General features: G+C 38.0%; 1 protein-coding gene and 1 long non-coding RNA gene across 2 annotated transcripts; both read left to right on the forward strand.

Annotated features, from left to right (window-relative positions):
* The first annotated feature begins 186 nt into the window (after window positions 1-186).
* LOC115437930 (uncharacterized protein C7orf26 homolog) lies at window positions 187-11,549 on the forward strand. The gene is made up of 8 exons (XM_030161334.1): window positions 187-297; window positions 1,228-1,428; window positions 1,509-1,730; window positions 2,590-2,755; window positions 2,880-3,157; window positions 4,599-4,836; window positions 8,756-8,795; window positions 11,084-11,549. Exons 2-8 carry the CDS (start codon window positions 1,234-1,236, stop codon window positions 11,343-11,345), a joined length of 1,401 nt encoding a protein of 466 aa, XP_030017194.1. The 5' UTR covers window positions 187-297; window positions 1,228-1,233; the 3' UTR covers window positions 11,346-11,549.
* Window positions 6,887-7,645, forward strand: LOC115437931 (uncharacterized). The gene is made up of 2 exons (XR_003937998.1): window positions 6,887-7,165; window positions 7,532-7,645. It is a non-coding gene; the product is annotated as an uncharacterized LOC115437931 (long non-coding RNA).
* Window positions 11,550-11,859: the final 310 nt, after the last annotated feature.

An 11,859-nucleotide genomic window follows, 5' to 3' on the forward strand; every position in this document is an offset into this window, starting at 1 on the left:
AGAATTAAAAATGTTAATAATGACCAAAAATACCACTTTCTATCATTTATTGGTAGATTATTACTAAATTAATATGCCGCATGCACGTTTACATGTTTTTTGTGCATATTAAAATGATATTTGTATTTGTATGAGGCGCAATCGCGTAAAATTTGAGTAACAGTATTTTGTCCCACGCCGGTTCTCGTAGACTCGCACTAGCAGGAAGTGATGTCATCCATCCGTCGCTGAGGGCGACCCTCATCGTTGGCTAGTTTTACAATAAATTAACGACCATTTAAAAGCGTATTCGCAGAGGTAGGCTCTGAGTTACACGTATATTCACTCTTAAATTTTGAATGTTGATTATAAGCGAACTATAAATTTACTGACGTGTAGAAGCAGGCTGTTTTAGCTTCACTTTGCTAACTAGCTGTAGCCGGATGGAGGAGACCGCTTCAAAGGGGAGCCTGGGGTCCTCTAGAACTGTGTACTGTACAGCTGGACACATGTCATTTAATGCATAAAATATATATAAATATATGTTTAGCCTCTGACAGGACATCCCAGTTATGTTTTTGTGTCCGCATCCAGTGTACAGATGTTTCCTCTTTTTGTATGGAGCAGTTAACGTTTATGGGTATAGACTGTAGACATTGTTTTCCAGCTTTGTGTCTGAGTCGTTTGTATTTTAAAAGGCATGATCCAAGACATACCCCCGATTTATGCAATATTTATTTATTTTTTTTATGATAAGTGAACATCGTTGCATGCATTTGTTACCTAATGTGCGTGTTGACAACAGTAGTCACCTTATTCAGTGCAATTATTAGGGGTTTATTTCATAGTTTAAGAACCTAATATTTTAACATTTTAAGAATGTGTGTTATTTATGATGCTTGTGAGGCTTTATTTAATTTTCTATTTTATTAAACTATTTTATTCATCTAATTAAATATTCATTCATTTGCTTAAAATGCACAAAAGGTAGTGCCATTGTGTTGGCTTTTACAGAGAGTGATGCTAATGCAGATCGGACAGGTCTATTTGTTTTAAAAAGTTAAAATTATTTCTACTCAGATTTTATTGTACACATTGCGGTGTGTTTTTTAATGTACTGCCTTCCTTATGGCATTGCTGTGTATCACAAATAAATTTAATCATAATCCAAGTATCATGATATGTCCTATTGTATGGTCATATTCTTACCCTCATAATATATAATGTTATTTTTGTGTTTGTCATCAGGTGGCGATGGGTGACATTCGTCAGTCTTTGCTTCCTCGCGATGTTCTGAATGCAGCAAAGGAGTTGCTCTACCATTTGGACATCTACATCTGTAACATGGTGCAATCAGGGAGACAGCCTCCTCAGGTGGACTCGAAAACCTTGGACCTGGTGGAAGAGTTCATACTGCATGCACCCAAGGACAGAAATGCCCCAGTTAGGGTAAGTCATGATCCTGACAAACAGTCCACTGATATTTCCAAAAGTAGACTTTCTGTATGATGCCTTTGTTTTTCTTTCAGAGGATGAGTGCCATTCAGGAGCTCCAGTTGTTGGAGATTATGTGCAGTTGTTTCCAGGAACAGAGCCGTGATACAGTCCGGCAACTTGTGTTCTCCGCCCTCTTCAGTCTCCAGGGCAACCAGGCAGATGAAAGCCGCATGGCACTGTTAGGCAAGCTGGTCTCCATGGCTGTTGCTGTGGGCAGGGTACCTATTTTAGAATGTGCTGCTACCTGGTTACAGGTGAGGATTAAACACACAAATTATGGGCATAAGAAACCATTTGAGTTGGGCTAGGTTGTATGGGAAAAAAATGGTGTAATGACCAAAACTTTTGTTGAGAATTTCCCCAATAAACGTGAAATTGTTATTTCTTTAAGGTCTTATTTTTGGTCCTCAGTGACAGATGAACAAAGCAGATGTTTGTTGTTTGTGGTTTTAAAGTGTTGTTTATGGTCATAACATAAAAAATGATTTTCTCATATCTAGATATAGAACATCCCAAACAATTGTAATGATGAACTTTTTTCTGAGTTATTATACAATTGTTTTAGCTAGTGAAAATAAACCTAAAATATTTTAGGGAAATTTATCCTGTATAGATAGAGGTCTGCCACACAGTATAATTCATTGCTCCATTTTGCATTTAAGTATTCAGATACTTTGTGATTTGAGATACTGTATGAATTGTCAAACACACTTTGTTCATTTTTAATTAATAGCTGAAAAGATCAATGGAAGGCAGTGGTTCATTTTGTGTTTCCCCAATTATTTGGTACTGTTGTGATGTTGAAATCTGGATTTGATCATTAATTCTTCTACTCCAACACAATAATGTAAACTGAGACATAATGTCACAACATATTGAATCATTACTCTGTATCACAATATATATCATATTACTAGATTATTGCCAATTCCAAGATGTGCTTTAAACAAATGTGCATTAAACTGGGCATATTCTTATCCCTCTGAAGTATAAGTTGTTGACATTGTTTATAGTGTGTGTAATATGTGCCACTTTTTGCATGTCTGTCCTTGATTAAACATGCCATTGTTGGGTGTACTAACATATGCATCTGTTTGTGATTGTGTCCTACAGAGAACCCACCGTGTATACTGTGTGCGCCTAGCTCAGGTGTTGGTCGATGATTACTGTAGTATGGTTCCTGGCTCAGTACCCACCCTTCAGAACATACACAGCGCCAGCCCACGTTTCTGCTGCCAGTTTATCACTGCTGTGACCACCCTCTACGACCTCTCCTCAGGTATTTTGGCCAAAGTGTGTCTACATGGCACGCAACATGGTTTTAGTAAAGCAGGAAAAACCCTTAAGTCATGGCTTATATTCACTTTGAAAATGTAAACGTGTGTGTTTGTGTCTGTCATTAGAGGAGCTCACTCCTCCTTTAGAACTCCTCCAGATGATTGTTTCGTGGATCCAGGATGACCCTCGGCTTGTCTTAATCACCTTCTTGAACACGCCCCTTTCTGGAAGCCAGCCAGTCAGTTCACTTGATGTCACACCATTAGGAGGGCTGGTTCGCTGGTGTGTCAAAGCTCCACTGGCGTACAGGAAAGACAAGAAGCAAGCGCTGACCAATAGCAGCTCTGAGAATGAAGCAGAGGTGGGGCATCTTTTCTCTGCACTTCATCTGAGTGTCCTACAGGTATGTGTTTGGTTTCATTTATTCGGAGTGTCATGTTTTCACATTTGCTGTACATATTTTTTTTTTATTGTGTTGGGTTTTCTATGTTTTATAATAATAATAATATAATAATAATAACTCTATTTATATAGCACCTTTAAAAACTGAGTTTACAAAGAGCTTTGACAGAAAAGGCAGAAGGGACAACAGCAGAATAAAAACATAGAAAACAACACAACACAATAAAAGAAGTAAGTTCAGCAAACACAAAATCATGTGACCATATCGTAGTAGAGAGGGCAGAAATAACATAACATGATGCTGTCAGATCAATGCAAAAATGAAGGAATGGAATAAAACATCATGTAATAATAATAATAATACATTTAATTTATAAGTGCCTTTCAAGACACTCAAGGACACTGTACAACAAGATAAAACAAACAATCCATGAAATACAAAGAAATAAACAGATTAAAAAAAAAAAAAAAAAAATACTATATATAGAAATGAAGTTGTAGAATGGAGAGTAGGGCTTATGGGGGGTAGGCTATTCTGAAAAGGTGAGTTTTGAGTCTGGATTTGAATGTGGGGAGAGAATCACAGTTACGGATGGATGGTGGGAGGGAGTTCCAGAGCTGAGGAGCAGAGCGGCTGAAGGCTGGGCCTCCCATGGTGCTGAGGCGGACGGGGGCACGGTGAGGTGGATAGAGGAGGAGGACCTGAGGGAACGGGCTGGAGTGGTGACATGGAGGAGGTCTGACAGGTACTGAGGAGCGAGATTGTGGATGGATTTAAATGTGTACAGGAGGAGTTTGAATTCAGTTCTCTGTTTGATTAGGAGCCAGTGTAGTTCCTGGAGGATGGGGGTGATGTGGTGGTAGGAGGGGGTTTTGGTGATAATGCGGGCGGCAGAGTTATGGACCGGTTGAAGCTTATAGAGGGACTTTTGGGGGAGACCGAATAGGAGGGAGTTACAGTAGTCGAGGCGGGAGGTTACGAGACTGTGTACAAGAATAGAGGTGGTATGGGGGATGAGGGAGGGGCGGAGACAGTTGATGTTGCGCAGGTGGAAATATGCAGACCGGGTGACGTTATTGATGTGGGATTTGAAAGATAGTAGGCCATTGAGGATAATGTATGTCAATATAAATTAATAACCAAAATTTTCAAACAATAAAAAGAGACATCACATAAAGGCAAGTCTATAAAGATGTGTTTTAAGAAGTGCTTTAGTTAGTTCAGTTTGTGTCTTTGCCCACATCTTGTTTTTTTCAGTTGTATTCTGCTGTTGTGCCCTTCTGCTTTGTCTGTCAAAGCACTTTGTAACCTCAGTTTTTAAAGGTGCTATATAAATAAAGCTATTATTATGATTATTTATTTACAGTGTAAACTTGAATAGATAATTGGTGCATACAAACCTTATACACACTTCTGTCTTTGTCCACCTCCACATACTTAGGTCTTCATGCTCCTGCCAAACATACTAAACGAGAAAGGGCTTTTTGGCCGCCTGGCGCTGCTCCAAATGGAATCCTTGGCCGCGCTGACCTCTGACCTCTCCAGACTGTTGGACCAGGCCGACAAACATACGCACACGTCATCCGCTGATACACACGCACTGTCTCAGCTGGCCCTGGACCGGCTGGCACAGGCCCTGCAGGTGGCTATGGCCAACAGAGCCCTGCTTTGCTCAAGAGGTAATGGTGTGAAAAAGGTGGAATGGAAGATAAAAGGGGAGCAGACAATAAAAGACTGGAGACAGGAGAGGCCATTTGGGTTATAGACTGAAGCAGAAGCCTCAGCCAGAGATTAAAAAGTATTTTAATTGCAGATATTCAGATCTGATCTGAATGTGTTCCTGGCTCTCGTGTCGGTGCTGTTTACTGGCAATGTAACGTTTTCAGCAAGTAAATAGACGCCAGTAGAAAAGGATCAATGTGCTCAGTTTACCACGGCTATCAACTGCTTCATGTGGGACAATACACACACACACACACACACACACAAATAAATCAATAGAATCAGGAAATGTTATTCAATTGAGGCTTACAGGATTTTATAAACATTAAATCTATTTTAAATTATATGGACTTCATACATGGTAAGATCACTTAAAATTCAGAATTTTCCCCAGTTTATGACATTGGATTTGTGGCAAAAAAAATATGTGAAACTAGAATTAAATGCTTATGAGGCAAAACAATTCTAAAGGTCTACTCCATATCTGCATACGTTTTAGTTCAAATGTTTTACACATAGCTGTCACATTTAAATTTAACCATTAATATTTATATTCTTAGCTCAGTACTTAATTAATTTTCATTGGGCTGGGTTAAAATCTGTAATGAAACTAATGATAAGCTGCAATATGTTTTTGTGTAAATTCTTACTGAAATCAAGTGACTAAATAGAAATGATTAGTTGATTGTCAAAAATGTATTCACGTCGCCATTAGTTTTTATTTTCTTCCAACCGTATTTGATTATATACTTGGCGCCATTAAAAACACACGGGTCGGAATAATATGTGTGTTTGGAGCTATATTAAATTAATTGCTTTGTGGTTACCTTCATATTAACCCTTTCATGCATGAATTATGAAAACCTTAATCAAGATTTTTTTCCTGTGTGTTTTTATTCCTCTTTAGGCATGAAAAAAAAACACCAACTGAATTTTTTTATGAACCCATTTTTCATGGAATTGCAAAAATATCCACTCAGTTGGACACCATGAGTTAAATTTTTGAAGCAAAGGAACATGTATTTACTAATATTCTGTGTGGAAAACTGTGAAACAAATTATTTTAATGCTGCTAATCTGATGTTTTGTCACATTTTAACATAGTCTAATATTAGTTATTACTTTATGGAGATAATACGTTAAAAAAAAAACTTTTTGTTTAAAAAAAAAAAAAAAAGTTAATTACAGTCTAATAACAATAACAAGGAATTGACTTACACTCAAACATGTTACTGCAGATCAGGTTTATCAAGAACAGCAAAGTTACAGCAATGGTACGTCCACTTTATTGGCTGATATGGAACTAAAACAAAAAAATCCATGAATATATAAGATAACTGCTTTGAATAGGTGTCCACTGTAGTGACCACTATGCGTGAAAGGGTTAAAGAGGGAAGCAGTGGTCATTAGAGGATGAATTGTGGACAAATCATGATCAACTTAACGCGTTTATTCAGTCACTGAATACAGGTACTCAGAAACTGCAAGTGTCACCATTCAATATCGGGTGTGTCCACCTCTGGCTTCCGAACAAACAGTGCAGCGACGACACATGAAACTAAGTCTCTTAATCCTGTCCTGAGGGATCCGATCACTCAGACGCCTGATTGTATTGCGATGACAGCGCAGACGGCGAGCGACTTCACCACGGCTCAGACCTGAGCGTAAAATGCTAATGACACGCTCTCTCTGTTGTATCAGAAATCGTTCCATTTTGAGCCGGTAAAAACACTTCAGCGTTTTCTTTGCTGCCTTTATATCGGCTATTGACCACACCTGAAGTTACCAGTCAAGCGTGACTCTGTACAAGAGATTCGACTCAATGTCTGACATTAAGGGACATTGTTTGGTGAAGGAGTACGAATGTATTGTACTTATTTTGTTTATTTTTATTGCATTGGGTTGTTGTATATGTCCTGTTGGTGTGTGTGCGTTGGTGTGAATGGTGTAAGATTAATGTAAAATAATTAAAATTGTAATGTAATGTAGACGAGACCCCAGGAAGAAATCAACTGAATCATCAGTTGCTAATGGGGATCTTAATAAATGAAATGAAATTAAAGGGATTTGTCCAAACGCCGATGTCGCACATATCGGGAATGAAGAAAATACAGCTGTTAACTGTGTTACTCATCTCGTGAGCAAAATATACAAAATAGGCACCTGAGCAAATCATTTTCTGAAAATTACACCACATGTTTAGACCGTGCGTTTTTAATGGCGTTAAGTTTATGTAGCACTAATATAGCTCTGTCCCATTTAGAAATCATTTGACTCTGTATAAGAGTAATTAGGGCTGAACGATATGGACAAAATTTCATATCTCTGTATTCATGCCAGATGTCTCAATACCGATATGAAACGATATGACTACGGGTTCGGTGAAAACCAAGCATTTATCAGAAAAATACAAACATCATAATACAAAAGAATGTGGAAAGTGCAGTTTTATTTATAAGAACTCACTGCCAGTCATCAACATTAACATAAAGTACAAATAAATAAATTACAAATCAAACATTTTACTGCAGGAAATGTTTTTTTTACTGCAGAAATCTATATCGTTTATATCGTTGCTTTTTCGATATTAATATCTTGAATGTTCATATCTAGATATCGATACGATAACGATATATCTTTCAGCCCTAAGAGTAATACACTGCTTCAGATCTGTAAAATCCACATTTTGAGGAACAGTGATTTGAATTTCCCTTATTTACGTAAAAGTCTTGATATTCATTAGGTGTATCTAAAATATATATACAGGGTGGGGAAGCAAAATTTACAATATTTTGAGGCAGGGATTGAAAGACAGTGTATGACCAATTAGTTCATTGAAAGTCATGAGAATTTATTTGCCACAAGAAAATTTACATAATAGAAAATGTTTTTATTCTATGTGTCCTCCTCCTTTCTCAATAACTGCCTTCACACGCTTCCTGAAACTTGCGCTAGTGTTCCTCAAATATTGGGGTGACAACTTCTCCCATTCTTCTTTAATAGTATCTTCCAGACTTTCTCGTAATAGTTTTGCTCATAGTCATTCTCTTCTTTCCATTATAAACAGTCTTTATGGACACTCCATCTATTTTTGAAATCTCCTTTGGTGTGACGAGTGCATTCAGCAAATCACACACTCTTTGACGTTTGCTTTCCTGATTACTCATATGGGCAAAAATTTCTGAAAAGGTATGGATAATAGTGTTAGGTATGATTATGACATCAATATATGTTTGGTTTCAAAACAATTGATGTAGTGCCTGCTGAGAAAAAACAACTAACTGTTCATTGTAAATTTTGCTTCCCCACCCTGTATATAGACAGAAAAATATAAAGATGTTACATTACTACCGTAGTCAATCATTGTTTCGTCATAGAATCCTTATAGTTAATAAGACTTTAGGTTTAAGGCCCAAACCTAAAAAACTTCTAAATACATTGTTATTATTGTAAATATGTCATGAATGGGCGGGCTCTATGCACAGCCCCAGTACTTCCTGAACTTAAGACAGTTCCTTTATTTCCTGTCTTTCATTACTGGGCACACTGATTAATCTAGGTGTGTCTGCTGCTTCTTGTTGTGACTACTGTGGTCAGACACACCTGGATTAATCAGTGTGCCCAATAATGAAAGACAGGAAATAGAGGAGTTGTCTTAAGTTCAGGAAGTACTGGGGCTGTGCATAGAGCCCACTGTGACGGCCAAGGTGGTGCCACATGGAGTCATCCTCATCTGTGTACAGTAGCTGTGTATTTAACTGCTATATGTGCTGCTCACCTGAAGAGGGCAGCAGTGTGTTTAGCTGGATGTAGACTCATAGGTGCTGTGGTTATATGTGTGGTTATAAATGACTACGTTCTGTTTTATCTCTGCAGAGGATCTGCGCGCCATCTGTTCCCGCCTTCCGCATAACAAGTAAGACTCATTGACTCCTCACTGCTTGTTTTCTTGCTAACTTAACCATCTTCAGGCTTATGTGAGGAAAATAATGTACGTGCCCACATGTGGAGAGCAAAACCTGCTGTGGCATAGAACTAAAAAGGCTAAAAAAAAAAAGGTGTCTAGATGAATAAAAGTAGATATTCCAAAAGGGTTCAGTGTAGACAAAGGCAGCCAGAAAAAAACATCTGAGAGAACTCTGATTATTTAAATATAATCCTTTATTTTGTTACGGATATGCCAACATGTTTCATCTGTTATTTTTACAGTCAGGATGCCTCAGTTTTTTGTCACCGCCTTTGTCTACATTTTACATTTTTAGATACTGACTATTAATCACATAGACAGTCTTTCAGCTTTTTTTTTTACTTCCCTTTCATCCAGCTCCGTCCTTAACGAATACCCAATTTTTCATATTCACAGTGTTACTTTGTGCATTTTGACCCAGTGCAGCATTCGTTCTTAATGAATTCTCTTCTTTGTGTCCTATTCTCCATTATGTGTGTAGCTGTTCAACATCAGGGAGCGATGCTAAATTAATGTCAAACATAGAAGCTTGAATAGCAGATACAAACTAAAAGCATTTTATTAAAAGAGAGAAAAGTTTCATTCCTCTTCCAGGGTTTCTGCAGGTCATAAAAAGCATTTAAAGTCATTAAATGCACTTTGCACTTTATGTATTCATTATATTTTAGTTGTATTTTAATTGTATTTCATTGTGTTTTAATGGTATTTAATTGTATTTTATTTGTACTGTTTATTTGTACTTCGCACTGTAAAGCACTTTGTGACTCTGTGAAAAGTGCTCTATAAATAAATAAATAAAATTAAATAGATTTTGTGAAAATTAAGGCCTTAAATGGCATTAAAAAGCATGAAATTTGACGTCCAGAGGCATTAAAAAATTCAGTACACTTGATGGAAAAAAAACCCCATTGTTATTCATGATTTATTTTGATCGGCAGTATAGTGTGATGATTGACAGGCCGAACCCTTTAATTGGCTATTGTTTATGGCCGATACACCAAGCCACAACTCCAGATGCTTGGAATGCAACGTGCTGTGAGCGTGCTCATGCTGTGGCAAAAGGGCGGAGGGAATATTAGCAAATGTCAGAAAAATGGGAAACTGCAGGTTTCAGCAGAAGTGGTTGGAGGAGGAACTGTTCAGAATCTGGTTAAAGCCTGTCGAAGGAAAACTATCATAAAACTGGATACAAAACTGTATCTGCAGTTAGACATGGGCTTTAAATTTGTCTAAAGTGGCATTAAATAGGGCATTAAATTAGATTTGCTGATACCTGCAGAAACCCTGTCTTACTATGTTTGTTAAAATATACACTGAACAAAAATATAAATGCCACACTTTTGTTTTTGCTCCCATTTTTCATGGGCTGAACTCAACAATAAAACTTTTTCTACGAACACAAAAGGCCTATTTCTCTCAAATATTGTTCATAAATTTGTCTAAATCTGTGTTAGTGAGCACTTCTCCATTGTCCTTTGCTGAGATAATCCATCCACCTCACAGGTGTGGCATATCAAGATGCTGATTAGACAGCAGGATTATTGCACAGGTGTGACTTAGGCTGGCCACAATAAAAGGCCACTCTAAAATGTGCACTTTTACTGTATTGGGTGGTCCAGGGGGGTCAGAAAACCAGTCAGTATTTGGTGTGACCACCATTTTCCTCGCACAGTCTTCTTCATGAATTCTCTGAAACAGCTTTGGAGATGGCTTATGGTAGAGAAATGAACATTCAATTCACGGGCAAAAGCTCTGGTGGAGATTCCTGAAGTCAGCATGCCAATTGCATATTCCCTCAAAACTTGTGACATCTGTGGTATTGTGCTGTGTGATAAAACTGCACATTTTAGAGTGGCCTTTTATTGTGGCCAGCCTAAGGCACACCTGTGCAAAAATCCTGCTGTCTAATCAGCATCTTGATATGCCACACCTGTGAGGTGGATGGATTATCTCAGCAAAGAAGAAGTGTTCACTAACACAATATGAACAATATTTGAGAGAAATAAACCTTGTGTGTACACAGAAAAAGTTTTAGATCTTTGAGTTCAGCTCATGAAAAATGGGAGCAAAAACAAAAGTGGTGCATTTATATTTTTGTTCAGTGATTTCTTGAGGTTATTTTTTTTTGCATATCTATCTACAAAATACAAAATGTGCAAAATCCAGTGTATTTTTCTCCATCTTAATATTTCTTTTTCCTTTTTCTCTCTCTGATCTTGTTTTTTCTGTCTTACCAGTTTGCTCCAGCTGGTTTTGTCAGGCCCAGTGATGTACTACAACAACATCCACACCCCTCCAATGGCTTTTAGCCCGCACGCCTCCCATTCCCCCATCGCCTCACACACAACACACCCCGCTCACCCCACACACCCTACTCTTCCCACTCACCCCACACACGCCCCACACGCACCTCTGGCCTCCCATCCCTCCCCTCATCCCCAGTATCCAGCTCAGCCGTTCATGACAGGGATGCCATTTCCCTTCAGACCCAGCCACTAAACGTCAGAGCAGAAGCTGTGTGTTCTAAGTACGTATGTGCGGATGGTGTGTATGTAAATGTATGCGCTGATGCGGATGGTTTGTGTACAGTATGTGTGAGTGTTGGTAGGATGTGTTATGTATTATGATGTTAGTGAGCAGATTCGCTTTTAAATAAAGTCTGTGAGACTGTCACATTTGTCCAATAAATATTTTTTTACTTCATTGCTGGTGTTGTTCTTTATTCCATCCTCATGTTGTCACTATTGACCCACAACAGGTTCTTATTCTGTGTGTCTGTCTTTACCAAACTTCCCCAACCTGTTCTAAGACACATACAGTCGCGGAAAAAATTATTAGACCACCCTTGTTTTCTTCAATTTCTTGTTCATTTTAATGCCTGGTACAACTAAAGGTACATTTGTTTGGATAAATATAATGAGAACAACAAAAATAGCTCAGAGTTTAATTTCAGAGCTGATATCTATCCATTTTCCATGTTTTCTTGATAAAAAACAAAACCACCTCAGTTCTT

Source organism: Sphaeramia orbicularis, chromosome 17, assembly GCF_902148855.1.
Source record: "Sphaeramia orbicularis chromosome 17, fSphaOr1.1, whole genome shotgun sequence".
Taxonomy (NCBI): domain Eukaryota; kingdom Metazoa; phylum Chordata; class Actinopteri; order Kurtiformes; family Apogonidae; genus Sphaeramia; species Sphaeramia orbicularis.

Coding starts and splice junctions, on each gene's coding strand:
- LOC115437930 (XM_030161334.1), top strand. CDS start 1,234: ATGGGTGACATTCGTCAGTCTTTGCTTCCTCGCGATGTTCTGAATGCA. Junction 4,837..8,755: donor AGCCCTGCTTTGCTCAAGAG/GTAATGGTGTGA, acceptor TTATCTCTGCAG/AGGATCTGCGCGCCATCTGT. Junction 8,796..11,083: donor TCCCGCCTTCCGCATAACAA/GTAAGACTCATT, acceptor CTGTCTTACCAG/TTTGCTCCAGCTGGTTTTGT.